Source organism: Catharus ustulatus, chromosome 2 (assembly GCF_009819885.2).
Source record: "Catharus ustulatus isolate bCatUst1 chromosome 2, bCatUst1.pri.v2, whole genome shotgun sequence".
Taxonomy (NCBI): Eukaryota; Metazoa; Chordata; class Aves; order Passeriformes; family Turdidae; genus Catharus; species Catharus ustulatus.
The window spans coordinates 111,123,872-111,141,097 of record NC_046222.1 but is presented as its reverse complement, the minus strand read 5'-3'; the positions used below and the strand labels follow the sequence as shown (position 1 = coordinate 111,141,097).

The 17,226-nt window shown below is 40.9% G+C and overlaps 1 protein-coding gene across 1 annotated transcript in view; it reads left to right on the top strand.

Moving 5' to 3' along the window:
• The first annotated feature begins 428 nt into the window (after nucleotides 1–428).
• Nucleotides 429–17,226, top strand: part of APOO (apolipoprotein O) — a 29,799-nt gene continuing 13,001 nt past the window's right edge. Inside the window, exons 1-6 of the mRNA XM_033052585.2 lie at nucleotides 429–521; nucleotides 4,375–4,482; nucleotides 6,748–6,867; nucleotides 10,701–10,755; nucleotides 11,810–11,905; nucleotides 13,907–13,998. Coding sequence (XP_032908476.1) covers nucleotides 513–521; nucleotides 4,375–4,482; nucleotides 6,748–6,867; nucleotides 10,701–10,755; nucleotides 11,810–11,905; nucleotides 13,907–13,998 — 480 coding nt within the window. The 5' untranslated portion in view covers nucleotides 429–512. The remainder of the gene's footprint in view (nucleotides 522–4,374; nucleotides 4,483–6,747; nucleotides 6,868–10,700; nucleotides 10,756–11,809; nucleotides 11,906–13,906; nucleotides 13,999–17,226) is intronic.

Here is a 17,226-nt window from a genome sequence, read left to right as displayed (position 1 = left end):
TCTTAAAATGTGCCAGGAACGGTCTAGGCTGGACATCAGGAAGAATTTCTTCACAGAAAGGGTGAGTAGACATTGGAATGGACTGCTGCTGGAGTCACAGTCCTTGGAGGTGTTTGAGGAAAGACTGGACGTGGCACTCAGTGCCATGGTCTCGTTGACACGATGTTCGGTCACAGCGTGGATTCGACGACCTCAGAGATCTCTTCCAACCTGATTGGAAAAGACTGATCCCGTGACTGATTCTGTGACCTCTGAACAGCCGAGCCCTCTTCATAAAGGCTGCATGGTGACACACGGAGCGATGCTGCGGGGCTGAGGGCTAGCCGTGTGAGCCCTTTGGCACGCCGGCCCCTCACCGTGTCCCACAGGAGCCGTGAGGCGCCGCTCCCACAGGGCGGCCCGCGCCATTGGAGCCCGTCCGCTCCCCGAGCGGCGCCGCCAGGGGCGGGGCCACAGCGTGACGTCACGCCGCGGTGACGCCATCGCCCCCTCGCCGCGCGCCCGGCGCCGCCATGTTCAAGGTGAGGAAGGGTCCGCGCCCGGGCCGGGCCCGCAGCTCCCCCGCTCCGCTCTGCCTCTTAGCTCTCCGCAGGCTCTTGGTCCCGCTCTCCTTGCGGCCGCTTAATCGCTCCTTTTAGCGCTTCACAACGCGTGCCCTCCGTGTTGCATGGGAAGAGACACATTCCTTACCTAAGATTGCTCTGGGTACATCCGCGCGGCTGTGCTGCCGCAGAGCTCGGATTTGTGCGTGCAGATCACATTCCTTCGTCACAGTTACTTCTTGTGTTGGAGCTGCGTGCAGCAGCGCGGAGCTGTGCTACCGCAGAGTTTGGATTCGTGCAGCTGTCAATTTGATCTTGGAAAGTCTCTTTTAGTGCGTGAAGGTTGTCAGTGAAACCTGCGGAAAGCAGGATCCGGCTGTCGCTGTCTCAGAGGTCTTTGCCTCTGCTTAGAGCAGTCCCAGATCCCACCAGGCTAAAGGCAAGCTCTGTGTGCCATCAGATCGTTGTTACGGCTGCTCATTTAAAAAAAAAATCACCAAAACCTGGTGATACTCGATTCTTGATACTAATTTTCCTTGGTACCATTTTCTATGTGAAATACTGATAATATATCAATATACTGAGTATACTAAATACTAATATGTAATTGAAACACGAGAAGTTCCATCTCAACGTGGGGAAGAACTTTACCTTGAGGGTGGCAGAGCACTGGAACAGCTGCCCAGGTCGTGGAGTCTCTCTGGAGACATTCAAAGCCACCCACCTGGACATGTTCCTGTGCCACCTGCTCCAGGTGACCCTGTCCTGAGTGCAGGGTTGGACTGGATAATCTCCAGAGGTCCCTTCAACCCTGCCAATTCTGTGAGTCTGTGATACTGATGTGTTGAGCGCTTACTTGCTCTGCTCTTGTCACAAATTCCTTTTTTTGGTGTGCTTTAATGTTGGAATTCTGTGCTCAGAATCATTGAGAATTCCATTGATGCTGGATTGTCTTTAGAGGGGTTATATGTGAACCTGTGCTTTTAGGCACGTTGTGTAATGTTACTGTTTTTATACAGCCATTGAGGATTTAGGTGCTTCAGGCCAACCTGATGTTATGCCTCCAAGAGCCAAAGGGAAAGGTGGCTTTTTGTCCAGGATAGTTGTCCTTCAGGGACAGGAGTGTTGAAGAGTTTGCATTTTGGTTTTATGTTTTTGTAGTTTGAGTTGAGAAATAGGAGGAAGATTAGATAAAGAAGAGAAAAAATGAAGTGATTTCCTACATTAGGTCCAGTATCAGCCTTCTCCAAAGTATGCTCAAGCTTTTCCTATGTGGTGTCTAAAGATAAAATTGAATTCTTCAGCTAGAGAGCAGTAAATGTATCTTTTTTGCTTAAAATAACTGCAGAGCATTGCCAATAGAAAAGAATGTCAGCTCTGCTTTTCTGATACTGACTGAGTGGCCGTAAGACTGGCAGGCTAAAAACACAGCTCAATCAGTCAAAATGTTTTACTAAAGCAATTGTTTTAGTAATATGTGATTAGTATGGAATTCAAAAATGAGATCCTACAGGGAGTTTTGGAAACGAGAGTACAGCAGTTGATCTTTCATACTCCCAAATAAACACTTGTGTGTTTGCAAATATGCAGTATTTCAGCAGCACTTCTGACTGTCCCATAAGGTAGCTGATGTAGGGGACCTTTGCAGTATGACTTGAACAGCACATTTAAGAAGAAATTCAACTCATTCTTGCAGAGGTTAGTTTCATTTTGTTACAAAGTAAAACCAATGGAAAATATCTGCACTTCAGTATCTTGATAATATAAACAGTTGACATTTTCAGTCTGAGTAGTTGTGTGGTCACTGACACTGTTTTGTGAAACCCAGGTGCTTCCTGTGTTGTGCTCTGCTGTTTGTGTCTTTATATAAAAATCTCAAATATGTAAAACATTTGGTTTTGCTTTTTCTGCTGGTGACACTTAGCACCATTTACAAATTTACTATTTGAAAACATATTTCAGAATGAAAATGCATGTAGATTTTTGCCTTTTCAGTGACAAAACAAATTTGCAGTGAAAAAAAGGAAAGATTGAGGAACTAAACTCTACAGCTATTAATGGTTAGTAGTGTTTGTTTTTGTCCTGGCTAATGGAAGTATGTGAAAAGTGTTTAAGCAAATACTATTAAAGATTTTCCTTGTCTTTCCTTGGCTGTGAAACAGCTGATCCAGTCATTGTGGTGTTTCATATATAGTGATTTAGTAATTAGTCCATAAATTCAGGCAAGGAAAAACTTCCATTTTAAGCAAGTTTTTCCATACCTTCTGACCCATCAGATCCCTTATGTCTTTCAGAAAAGCAGTCCTGTGACCTAGTTCTTGTGTGCTGTTCCTCTACTCTTAAACAAACATTTTCAGGAAGTTTGACAGCTATACAATCTAATTTTTAATTTGAGGAGTCTCTTGCTTACATTTAATAAACATGCCACCTGCAAAGCAGTGGAAGAAATTTAAGCTGCAAATGCTTGACTGCCTACAATAAGCTGATATGGTCTGGATAATTTTAAAGCTATTTTCTAATAGTTCTGCAATGGACAGGAAGAGCAATTGTGCCGTGGCTGGGCCAGTTACCACCATCACAGCATGAAGGAGGTGTGGTTTGACCACGGCTTCAGCCTCACAAGCAGCTAGGTCAGTGCACAGACCCTACTCTTTGTGAAAAGGAAGAGGCCTTGCTGCCTTCTCCTTTCTCATGCCCTCTCCCCTGGCCCACACTGTTCCTCTGGTGCTTGTCAGGCTGTTTCATGGAAGGGTTCAATTTGCTAAGCCTGCACAAAGCTCTCCGCTTCTCTTTCAGGGTTAATCTTTTGCCAAATTGGCGAGGTGAATTGCCTCACGGTGGAAGCATCCGGCCACCAAAGCTAGGGCAAGGTGAGCAGCAGGACTTCTGGGAGCCAGTGCTGGAGAGGAGCCAGACACCTCCAGTTTGGTGTTAGATCCACTCGTGCTGTAACCTGATCCAGCAAAACAGGCTGTTGTAACTCTGCACATTTCCCTGAGCAGCAGCAGAAGTATGGAATATTGAAAGCTTTCCCATTTCAGATGATATTTCTGGAGTTACGCTTTGCTGTTAATCAAGATGTGCATTTGCTGGAAAATGCTCTCTGGGCATGCTTGATTTACTGTGCAACTAAGATTTTTCTTCTGTTTTTTAAGTTGAAGCAGACTTTCCCATTAAGAAATTCAGTTTAGCGTAGGTCCTCAATATTGGAAGAATTATATCCACCTTACTCATGGTGGTTGTGTTGTGTGATTGGATTGAATTTAAAGAATTTTAAAAAAAAGTCAAGTAATTAATGTTTTTCACAGAAAAGTAGGAGACATTCCTAAAATTCTTAGAAAGTATTGATTTTGTTCTGCTACTTATGGCTCTAGGTCTCACTGTTTTCTGAAATCTAGATGCAGATATTAAGTAGAAGTAAAACACTGAACTTCTTGGTACTAGCTATGGAAAATGGAGGTTTTGTGGGCATTCTCAAAGTTATTTAAAATATTAATATAATCTTGCTATTTAAACTAAGTTAATACAAAAATTATTTTGAACGAGGGAAAACTAAATTTTTTTTGAGATGAAGACTGATGAGATTAGCATTTATGACTAGTGCTTGTAGCCTTAGGCTTTTCCACTTACCCTGTGAGTGATTTAGATGTTGCCATTTGAGTGCCTGAGAGCATTAGATTGTGTATGGCTCCTTTCTCCTAATTTGCAAACATCTTAATGTATCACTTTTACCACGTAGAGGGACATAACCATTGTCTACCTGGATGTGCTCAAACACGTTTTTATTTTGTTTGCACATGATGATGTGCTTGTCTTCCTATAATGTTTCCAGGTAATTCGGCTGGGGGCCACCCCTGTCAGCCTGGGCTTGCTCTCTGTCCAGGTTTATGCTGCGTCTTCAGAGAAGGCTTCCAAAAAGGACTTGCTGAAAATTGAAGAGGTGAGTGTGTTTAGAGTCTTGGTGCTCTTCTATCTAAAAATTCTGAAAACATTGTGTTTTGATGTTTGAAAGCAGTTAGGTGCAATTAGGTACTTTTGTATTCATGCTTTTAAATTTGCTTCTCAATTTTCCACAAAAGCGACATCTATATAGTTTTGCTTTTACCTGGGCATTGCATTTGATGTTCTTCACTGATAGTGCCAGGCCTGCTTGTGTGTAAGAACTTTTTCCTACATTAAAGCCTTCTTTCTATTCTTCACTCAGAAATTACATTTTTGTATTTGTAGATTTACTTATGGTTATCTTTCAAATCCACAGGAATATTTTCCTTGCTTTTTATCGAGATAATACCACTTAATTTTTGCTGCAAGTACTGTTGGTAAATCCTAATAAAAATTCATTTATGTTCTCCACTGAAACAGCAAATAAGAATGTTTTATTTCTGAAAATAATCTATTTTTTATGATCAAAATTCTTGTCTGGCAGTATTTTGAATGCACCATAGTAACCTACAAAATTTTATCAGTTTTCCTTTCTTCACAGTATTCAGACCTAAGACACAACAAATACAATAAGTAGTGGTAATAAATACCTGTTGTGTTTTCATTTCTTTAAGATGTTACAAATGTGTTGGTTATAAGTAGAGTAGAGCCTTAAAATACCCTGTGAAGCTGTAGAGTCACCAGCATTGTTTTACAGGCTTTTAAAAATCTCCAACATAAAAAATAAATTAAATTAAGAAGTTCATAACTAATTCCAGCTTTGTATGCATGAGAGCATGCAGTTGTTTAAAAAATTTGAGTATTTCAACCCAAGCTGAAGTGCTGTGCCATAAGCACTGGAATTAAACCAGACTCCTGCAGGTGTTTTGGCTGGGCAGTTCCCCTGTACAGGGTGGGAGGAGCTGTAGCTGCAGGGGGCTCCTGGCCCTCTCTCAGCCTGGGCCACCGTTCCCAGCCTCTGCTGGCCTGAGTCAGTCATGAGGCAGCAGCGTGGAGTTCATGTGAGCTGAGTAATGGGCTTGCCATCAACTTCAGCACAGCAGAATGTGCAAGCCATGGAGTTTTGGCTGCCTTTCTTACCATTCACAGGGTGTTAGTTTGGATCTTTACTGTGTCAGCTGTCTAGTTTCATAAAATATATGGGAATTTCCTTATCTCCAAGGCTTCTGTCCTTGTGCCAGACATTGCTTAGGTTGTCCAACAGGATCAAAGTTCAGCTTGGGACTGTGATTGCCAGGGATGACCAGGCTTCCTAGGGAAGTGAGGCCAAAAATCCTTGTCTTTCAAAGTATTATGGGAGATCCAGCTGCACAGGTTATCAGATTATTGGATAAATTTGATGTAATTTTATATTATGTTATGGTTAGCAGCTTTTTTGATTATGACAGACAGTTCTTTTCCAGCTGGTCATGAAAAGAGAGCTAGCTACATTTTAATGCAGCAATACTTGTAATCATCAGTTTATAATAAACTACTAAATGGAGTGTAAATATGGTGTGAAAGATAAGCTCTTTATACTAAATATCTGTATAGTATATAAACTGCTAGAAGTTTTAATAGGTTTTGTTTTGATCTAAACTTTACTGTTCATCTTCAACAGTACAAACTCAAGTCTCTTTTTTAATGGATACAGTTTCAAATATGCTTAGGTAATTGTAGTAGATGTTGTGATTCTAAACCTTAAACAGGGTGGTTTAGAATCTATTATGTGAAGATGCCCATTGCTCGTTCCTCTTTGCTCAGTGCCAGGATACCATGTGGTTAATGACCAAAGGTTGTACCATTTTCCTGCTCAGTAACAAACAGGCACATTTGTATTGGATGTTACCTTTGTTAGAAGCTGCTTAGTCTCTTTAATGATGGCTTGTGCAAATATAGAAAATGATTGATTGTGATTTCTAGTACATTCAGTATGTTAACTGGGAACCAGAAGTGCTGATTAAGGTGAGAAACATTTTTCACAATTATGTTGTGTGTTCTTACTAAACTAGTTTAATATTAATTTATAACTTGTGACTTGGGTCATATAGCAGCTATGTGAATGAATTGTGTAGCAGTTAGAAGTCATCTTCATCATAATTATGTGATGTATAATTAAACTTTGCTCATAATGGTTGTCTCAGAGCTGTGTGGATTTTTATTGTGCATTGTTTATGTAGTAAGCACAGTGTTAGGTGTTCTCTGCTTAGACTGTTCATGCCCTGAAGACCTACTTACACAATTGCACCTTTGTTTTTAACATCTTGTTTGCTAATATTCACAGCTGTCACTGTACTCCTCCCCAGCTCGTGAGACTAAATATGTGGAGAATCCCAAAACGGACTTGGAAGAGGGGGTTTCCCATTTACGGCAGGTTATGGAGCCATATACAGCCTGGTGTCAGGTATCATGGTTTGTATTGCAGCTGGTGGTGGTTCAGGGGTAAAGCCCCAGCTGGGATTGTGGTTTGTTTTTTCTGAGTTGGAATTAACAAAGTAAAAGTTGATCGTTGTAAAAGCATTTTTCAAAAATGTGGTATCACTGAAAGTTTTCTGCATTGCTTAAAATTTTCTACAGTTTGGGTCATAATGTTTACCCCCTTGTCACACAGAACCAGTTGTGTCTTTATAGTAATTCGCTGAGCTAAACTCTGGATTTAGGGTTTCTCCTTCCAAAAGAATTAAAATTAACTAAAGCATAGAGTGAACTTTAGGCTTAAGTATACCTAGGGATATCTGGATTTGGCAGTATTCTGGCTGAGAAAGATAGGAGAGTGGTATTTGCAGTTTTCATGCTCAAAGAGGCCTTAAATTATCAAAGCAGTGTGTTTCAGAGCAGCAAAACCAAGTTGCCCTTGCTGCAACTGTGACAAAACACAACTAAGCAAAAAATAAATCTGTATTTGTGGAACTGGAATGTTGAGGGAAGGGATGCAGCTCTCTGGAAGAGAGAAAATCCACTAAGTAATCCCACTAAGTAGCGGTAAATCTAATCCCCAGACCTTTCCCCGAAAACTTCCTCATATATATTTTATTAGGTAGTATGTTTAGAGTAAATAGTCATTAAATACAAAAATAGGCTCTGTAGCAGAAAGGAAAACCAAGGTTTTTGTAATCAAGGCCTAAATTGTTGGTATTAGATTGCAAAGCCCCAGGATAGCTTTCTTGCTCTTTCCTGCCCAGGAAATGTTGAGGCTTTCTTTTGAAGTGAGGGCATCTTTGCCTGTGGTTGTGTCTTGGCAGCTGCAGGCAATTTGCTGTTTGCCCTCTGCCTGTTGTGAATCCTCTTAAGCTGCTAGCTGTTTGCCCAGCTCTCCATGGAAAGCCAGGCTGTTCAGTTTGGAGTCTCCTTTCTGTCTAGAAGTTTAGTCCTTTAACAGGACTGAAACATTTCTTCGGAGTTAGTGTTTGTGAAGTGCCGCCAGCAGGAGCACTGGCTGCAGCTTGGAAGGGGAAGAGAAAGTGGGGTTTTCCACAGGATTTTTCTGGCCTCCTGAACACATGAGTTTTGTTTAGTTGCCTGTGGTAACACTAACTGGATGGTGAAATTGGAGAGGAGGTTAACCTTCAACCTTGCTTGATGTCTTCCTGGCCTATTGTCATCCTATTTGTTTTAAATTTTTGTCTGTCTGGTGATCACTGACATAGATGTGCTCTTCTGCTTACACACAGCAAGCCATTTCCTGGCAGTGGTTTACTGACTCATTTTATGAAGTGGGCATGTAAATTTTATGGGTTTGGGGCAACCTTGCTTAACTGTACTCAGAGGTAGCTTTGGTTTTACACCCCCTGCCTATCCCTGCTATGTTGAAGAAAATATTTAGATATGTCTCAGTTGTCTTTAAAATCCAACAGATAACCCAGAACAATCAGAATTAAATTGGTTATGTTTGTATATCCATTTTACTTTTCCAAAATTACTCAACTGTAGTGGAAGTGCAGCTCAAAACTCAGGTGTAGAAATGAGCCAGTTATATTGCAGTTGTGACAGAAGATCAGCCTTAGTCTCTGGAGTTTTTAGAGCAAGTTCTTCTTAAATTGGCTTTTAATATGATCAACATCCATTTAAAGTTATGTGTCACATGCGAACACTTTTTTATTTTCATGACAGATGAGTTTTTTTTGCATCACTCTTGCCAGTGAGGAGATGAAAGTTCTAAATATATTCCCATACAGTATCCTAAACAAATGTTTTCACTTCTGCACAGATACAGTTGAGGTGGAATTGCAAGACTGTTCACTGCTTTAGCTTTGAGCGTATATGTTTATGAATTTGTTCCCTCATTTATAGACAGCCTTACACTGTATCTCTGAAGCATTATTAGTGTAAATAACAATTAGCAGGGTTCTTTTTGTTGAGAGGGTTTTTTTGTCTGTTTTGATAAAAGGCAGTCTGCATTCTTTTACTTCCTCAATGTTCTCAGTCTGAAAAAAATCTAGAACTGGTCTGTGGGGTTGATGCAATGTCTTTGATTTGCTTTGGACATCTATGGACATTTAATTTTCCAAGTCACTTCAAAATGCAGTCTTGTTAGCCTAAGAGAGTCTCCTGGAAAGTGGAATTTATCACCTTGCAGAATGAGTCACATACCCCTGCAATGTGTGAGGAAGGAGTTTATTGCAGTGTTGTACTTTTTTTGCATCACCTCAGGTATTTTCGGAATGCCTGCATAGACTGAGAAACTCAGGATAATCCTGGGTTTCAGTTGCCTTATCCCAATAAAATACTGAGATTGACATCTGTGTTTCAAAGTATTGTAGTTTATGTCTGTCCAAAGACTCCTTTTGAGAAAAATCTGTAAGTTATGCTAAATGTAACATTGAGCAAGCATGGCCCTATAAGTGAAGGGTGAAAATGGGAATAAAAATAAGTTATTCTAGGGACCCATCACTTTTTTCTTTCTTGGTTTTTTTCCCTCCTTTCTTTATCAGGTCAGTTACAGTCTATAGTTAATATTTTACTTACAGTAATTTCACGAATACAAGCCGCACCAATTTGACCAAAATTTTGGTGGAAACCCGGAAGCGCGGCTAATATTCCGGGGCGGCTAATACATTAACAAAATTCTAAAAGCTGCCAACACGGAAGTGAGAGCCCGCGGCAGCCCCAAGCCAAGCTGGAGCCCGGCCGGCCCCGGCAGAGGTGGGAAAGCCTGGCAGAGGCGGGGCCAGCAGTGTGGGGGGCGGGCGGCAGAGCCTGAGCCAGCAGGGCGGGGCAGGGGGGCGGCAGAGCCCGGGCCAGCAGGGCGGGGGAGCCTGGGAGAACTGGGGCTAGCAGTGCAGGGGAGCATGGCAGAAGCAGGAAGGCCGGCGGGTGGGGCTGCCTGGCAGCGGGGGAAGCCCAGCAGAATCGGGGCCAGCAGCATGGGGGAGCCCGGCGGTGCGGGGGCCTGCAGTGCCGGCCAGGGCGAGGAAACGCGGCGGCGGTGCAGACGGGAGGGGGCGGCCGGCGAGCCCGGCGGCGGCAGCCCGCCGGCAGGGCTAGGGAACGCGGCGTGGCCGGCGAGTCGGGCGGCGGCGGCGGCAGCCCGCCGGCAGGGCTAGGGAACGCGGCGCGGCCGGCGAGCCGGGCGGCGGCAGCCCGCCGGCAGGGCTAGGGAACGCGGCGCGGCCGGCGAGCCGGGCGGCGGCGGGCAGGGCTAGGGAACGCGGCGCGGCGCGGCCGGCGAGCCGGGCGGCGGCAGCCCGCCGGCAGGGCTAGGGAACGCGGCAGCGGGGCGGTGCTGACGGGAGAGGGGGGCCAGCGAGCCCAGCGGCGGCGGCAGTGGCTGGCCCGCCGGCAGGGCGAGTACGTAAACAACGCAGCGGCGAGGCGGCCGGCATGCCCGCCAGCGGCGGCAGTGGCTGGCCCGCCGGCAGGGCGAGTACGTAAACGCAGCGGCGAGGCGGTGCTGTCGGGAGAGGGGGGCCAGTGAGCCCGGCGGCGGCTGCAGCACCACCTGGCCGGCCCCGTCAGCAACCATGAGCGGGCCGAGCCTTCCTGGCCCCGCCCCGAGCCAGTAAAGCCCTCTATGCTGCGATCCTGTTACTAATTGGCCAATTTGTGAAAGCTGCGCACGGATTCTCGCGACGAACGAAAGTGCGGCTAATATTTGGGGTGCGGCTTATCTATTGACAAAGACAGCAACATTGTCGAGGCACCGGAAGTGCGGCTTATAATCTGTGCGGCTTGTATTCGTGAAACTACTGTACTTGGCATCTATTTACCCTTGTTCTCTTCTCTTTTTTTTTTTTTTAGGATCTTTATGCCAAAGCTATACCCAAGTTAGAAAAAGCTATTGAGCATGGTCGAGGTAAATCAGCTTAGTTTTCTTAACTAGCAATTTAAAATGCAGGACTGTACTGTATCTTCAGTTTAAAGGGGATTCCATGAAGCATCATTGCATGTATAATTTCTAATGCATTTAAGACTATTTCCACTATGTATCTGTTTGAATTTCCTTTGTGGGTCACTTATGACACTATGTTTCTAAACAGTTAAAATCCTGCATTTTATGTGTATCAGTGTCACTAAAAATTATGCAGGAAGAGAAGGGGAAAAACCCTCACAATTTATTCCCAGCCAGCAGTATTTGTCTGACCCAACCTCCAGCAGTATTTGCTTGACCCAGCTCAGTAGCTGAAACCCCCTGTAAAGTTTATTACTTGTTGCAAGCATTTGTTTGTAATGTTTAACCATTTCATTTTGGTTTGCTTCCATGGATTTCCTAAGAATTTTGAATTAATTCAAAATAATTTTAATTTGTTTTTATTTTTGGGAGTATCCTTTCAAACTTGGGCTGACCATGGATTCTATGTAGAGCTCATTTCAAATACTGCGCCTCTTTTCTCTAAATTTAGAAGTTTCAGTCTTTTGAACTCATTGGCATGGAAGATTTTCCATAGTTTTCTATTCCCCCACCAGACTCCCATCTTAGAGTGCATTTTGTTTTTGCTGTGTCTTTCCATTGTTCTGTGATTTGGTTTTTGTACAGTATTTTACTGAAACCAGTTATTGTTAACGTGTAACTGTAAAATTCCATTTTGCAAACATTTTTATCACTAATTTGAAAAAGATATGATTGAGAGATGCAAAAGACCAAAACAAAACAGATGGCCCAGGAGCAAAGGCAAAGCTGCTATGAAAATTGGTGAATACAATGCAATATTCAGTTTCATTCATGTGTCACTAGAGAAGATCTCAAAGGCTTTGAATTTTTTGCCAGCATATCTAAAATGCTCATGATAGTTAAATGTGTTTTGATAACTCTTTGTGTTTTGTAATAATTGCCAGTGTGTATTGATGATTCCTTATCACAAAAACACTTTCACATTACATTAAAGCACTTTGTTCTGGCTTCTTTTCAGAGGGCTATGAATTTCTCCAAAAACCGCCTGCTGGATTTTATCCAAGACTTGGTGTGATAAGTTTTGCTGGAATTATTGGATTGTTTCTTGCTAGAGGTAAGAGGGAATAATTTGAACTGGTTGTATTATGATTTTGGATAAATAATTTTTTTGGTAAGTTTTAGGGTACTAATTTTTAATTGTGACAAGGAGAACTGAATTAACTGTACAAGTGTGTTTCTACACTGTTCCTCCAGTTATAAAGAAACTTAACGGAAAAGATGTTTAAGAACCAACAATTATTGCTTTATCATTGCTGTATTTGTTACTAAAATCTAGACTTCCATATTTCCCAGTAGTATTTTAATATAACAAAATGCAAAGACTGGTTTGGTATCTTTTAGCCTAAAAAAACTTTTAATTATTGAAGTTCTTGATCACATATGTTACTGTAGAAAACAACAGAGGAATGAATTATGGTAAAATAACAGATGTTCCTGAGCTATGATATGTGTGCAATTAGGTGTATATTTGAGTTTTTTCAAAGGATTGTGTGTCCATGTGCAGAGCTGCTGCAGATGGTGATCAGCAAACAGACTTGTGAACTCTGGGTGCACTATAAATGCCTGCACATTTTGCACTACAGAAAAATGGTACAGTTAATTTCATCACACTAATTGAAGAAATGTTCACAGTTTCATTAAAAGAAGCATTAGTCTAAGAAATGTTAAATGTGAAGAGTTATTTTGGGCTTACATTCAGATATTCTTAATGCAGTGAAATGTAGGTAACAGAATTTAAAAGCTGTAGAATTTAAATACCAGTGAGGACATGGTTTGGACAAAAACTTTTGTGGGGCCTGAATGTGTAGAATAAACTGGAAATACATGCTTGACTGTGTAGAAATTACAAGTACACCTCAAAATATGTAATTTTCCAGTGAAACTGGTGAAAGCAGTATTTTTCCCCTCCTTGTTTAAAAAATTAAATCAAGGTAACTTCCTTGTTTGAAGTTCTTTTTGTTCAAATTCTTGCTTCTCAATTGCCATGATCGTGAATGAGATCAGCTTCCATCACTTATATCTGTAGCAAAGTGAGGGAAGAGGGAGAAGTGAGTTACACACTAAAGCAGTACATGATCTGAAAAATATAAAGGTTAAATCCTAAGGCATCATTCGTGCAGTCTTGAGACTGGAATTGAAAGATTAGAGGATCCTAAGTTTCATGAAAATAAACATATCTCATACTAAAAATGTTAAATTTCTGAATCTTTTAGGATGGGAGCCATGATTTTAAGATTTTTTTTCTGGTAATAGTTTAAAATATTACTGTTATTTCCAGAAAGTATTCAAACCACAGAAGGAAGTGCCCCTTAATTTTGATGCTACTGAAAGTGCTCTTTATTTTTTCCTCTCTCCCTTGGTCTTTGTGGAGAAATTGCCCTCTTGAAAGGTACAGATAAAATCCTCCAGGTCTAATCACAACACTTGACTATGCACAGATGCTCACTAAGTAGAGAATATGGTATTCCAAGTTTAATCATGTGAATCTTGTGCACTCATCCAACTTGGTTTAAAATGCCAGTAGGGATAATTAGTTTTAACTCGTGTTGCAGATGGAGTGATGGACTTCACTTGTAAGAGAGCAGCAGCAATGTGTTTATTGATATAAAGCAATGATTTGAAAGGATTTGATGGCAAGGCACACTTGATCAATTACTGCATAGAGGACAGGGTCACACAGACCTGTCTGGGGAGGATCATCCTCTTGAGTCACAGATTCAGAGACAACCTCCTTCCTTTCTCAACTCCTACTCAGAGGAGCCTGGATATGTCCAGTCCTAGTCCCAGACTTGATCAGCAGTTTATGTCCAAAGGATTTTATGTGCACAGTCTATCTAAGATATGATTTCAGTGAAGCTTACAAAGTTCAACAAACTATTAGGGGGGCCCCTACTGATCAGAGTGATTGTTTCTTCAGAAACGAGGATGGAAGAGAAAATACACTAAAATTTAAGAAAATTGTTTATAAACAAAATGTTAGGACCATTCAACTGACTTACTTAACATACACTCTTAACAGTGGATTGTGGTTTTTAATTTTTTTGTTACAAAACAGGCTCAAAAATAAAGAAGTTGGTGTATCCTGCAGTTCTCATGGGTATTGGTACCTCCATGTATTACCCTCAGCAAGCGGTTGATATTGCAAAGGTCAGTGATGGTCCCTTTTTTTTGGAGAACTGTCCTTTACTTTGATTGTTGCCTCCTAGCTTCAGATTAACTGGTCATCCATGTTTAAAAGTCATGTCAGTGGGAATTTAAAAAATTATGGTTATTTTGTCAAAGCAGATGCAGTTTGGGCTGAGACAATCAGACGTGTTCGTTTTAGTGGCTTTTTTCTAACGTCTGCAGTAGTGTCTTCAGTTAGAGGAACATAATTTCCTTTCAATATCTCTAACCTCATATAACACTAAATTAACATAAATATGCTGAGTACAGTTTGTGTGTTTACTTACAATACTAAGGAAACATGAAATATCTTGTGAGCAAGTGAAAACAGTGTTTGAGAGGGAAAAAAAAGGTTTCTATAGACAAGTCATCATAACATTTTGAGATAAATGTTATTGACATTTTCTGCTTTTTTTGGTTGAGACTTTAAGAAAGATGCCATGCACATTCTGGGACAGGGTAAGAATTCTACTGCAAACTTACAGGATGCCTTCTCTATTTATGGATTTGTTGTTTCAGGCACACAATAAATATGTTAAATTGCAGTTCCTTAAATGAGTTTCCTGTGAGAGAAAGAACTGAAGAGACCACAGAATTGCTTACAGCCCTGGTGTTAGACCATGTTCCTTGCTGTCCACACTTAGTACTGGCAGATTCCTCAGTTCTCCACCACGCTGTGTTTCAAATCCAGCTTTTAACCACTTACAGTGCACATACTTGCATCTTTCAGAAATTCTTTATAGTTCAGCCTTTAGTAAATCTGCTACCTAGTTACTGACCACTGAGATGACAGAATGGTGATATGATATTCTCAAGAACATATGATGTTCTTTGAAAACTGAAAGGTTCATTGATTTAGGGAGAGTCAAAACTGCTGAGTTTGAACTCTGTCAGCATGGTGGTACTCTGATCTTTGATGGAATCTTTTTTTACTGCTTCCAGGATTCAGATGCTCTAAATACAGATAATTCTGTTGACTTATTCTCAGAGAGTGAAAATTATGCAAGTGGCAGGAAAAAAAAACCATCAAAATTTAAGAAGCTTAGACATTTCTGTTGGAGACTGTGCATTAAAATTCTGCTTGTCTTCTGAACAGTGAAGTGCGAAGCGATTGAACGCTGTTCAACTGATGTTACTGTTTTTAAAGAAGCTCAGTTCAGGCTTAACTATGGATTTGGTGCTAACAGCTTCACAATACTTAGTTTATTTTATGAGAACTTTGAAGTGCATGATTTCCCTTTGATTAATTCACAGTTCTTAGTTTGACTGTAATGAAAAATCTGATAGGAGATTGGAATGGGTTTAGCTTTGTTGACTTGGTCAGGACAGTAGACATATGAATTTGGAAACTTCTGTGGGGAGAGTAATATCCTAGATACTGTTTTGGTTCCTCTGATCTATCTTGTGCTTTTTGTTTTCTTAAAAAAGCAAAGTTTGAAATACATAATATCTTAACCATCCATAATTTTTAGGCTTTAATCTGAAATTGGAAACACTTTCCTCTCTATTAATTAATTGTTTCATAGGCCTTTCAAAAAATGTCTCTAAACCTAGAAAGGACTACCTACAGTACAGGTACTTTGTACCTGCAGTACAAAGCTCACTTGCCAAGTTAATGAAATAATATAGAAAATATTCTGGAATATAAATTTAAATTATTTTATTTTTTATATTATGTTCTTTTTTTTTTTCTTCCACACTTAAGTACTTAATCACTGCTTTTGCTTTTACAGTTGTATGATTCCCTTCACTGGGTGTTGTGTTGTTTTTGGTTTTTTAATTTGTTGGGGTTTTGTTTCTGTCTCACTTTTATTTAAGACTTGCCAATGGAGAATTGGAAATAAACACAGTGAAATGTATTTGTAGTTGAGGTCCAACACTCAGTTTATCTAGAAGTTAACATTTTTCTTTAATTAAGATGTTTGAATTCCTAGGTGAAGTTGTTACAACAGAGTTCATCATTGGTAACAGCTAGTTTTCAGACACCAGTCATCTAACTAAAGATGGAAGAAATTCATCGACTCTTATTTTTTCCCCTGCTTTAGTAAATAATCTAATAAATAATAGATCACAAATTCTAATAAATCACACGTTTGTAAGGAATTTATTTCCTCACTGCCAGTATTACTATACTTTTAATAACTTTGTACAAAAGATTAGACTGTATATGTGGTGGGGGAATTGAATTTAATGCTAAAGCTTATTTTATTCTGGTGGAACCCTACTTAGTGTTTTGAAATGGTATTGCTTTCCAGCTAATCATAATATACTCAAAATACTTTGTATTTATTGTGGCTTATCTTCCATCTGGAAAGAACTTTCCATTATGCAGTTATTTAAATCACTCTATCATTAGAATTAAATTTTGTCCTTTATTATTAGAACCTTTCAAATTTAGTAAAGTACTGTCTATGCTTTCATGCTCTTGAAAAGAAAAAATGCTTCCCAATATGCCAGTTTTGTTTCTTTGACAGCAAACCACATTATTTATTTCTATGTCTTTGAACCTCTACCTTGTCCCTTGCTCAGTTCAGTCTATATGGCATAAAGAGCTGTGCTGGCACAGCTGGGAGCAGGACATGATTCCAGGAACTGAGTTGGAAAGCAGGAGTTGGGGTCACTCCATCTCTGTTACTGAATGCTCGTGAAGTGGCACCTTTGACTGCTTTGTTAACAGTGTCAGCGCAGGAAAACCAGTGGATTCTCAATTCAGTTTCTCAGCATGATAAAGAATTCTGTGTAACATCCAGTTAATTCTGTGTAGCATAATCCCAATTGTGTAATTCTGTGTAACATCCAGTTAATTCTGTGTAGCAGAATCCCAATTGTGTAATTCTGTGTAACATCCAGTATAGTCAGTGATGCACGCTCAGGGTGCTGTGTGGCACTTTGGGCCTTGGAGAGCACTGCTGCAGCCCCAGTAGCCCAGTATGGGTGTTGGTGGCCCATGGTCACCTCAAACTCTCAGAATCCCTGCTGAGAATCACTCAATACAACTTTTGGACTTGTTTGTTCAAACTTTAGGTACAAACCCACTTACAGTGCTGCATTCAACAGCGATAGTATTTTAGTGTATTGACCTTGTAGCTTGCACTTCCAGTCTGCCTGGAACTGTATTTTTCAACTGTGGAAGTGTCTGTGGGTCCTGGCTCTCGGGAGGTTTGTGCACTGGTGAAACATTGGTTGGTTTTGGCAGACTAAACTGTCTGG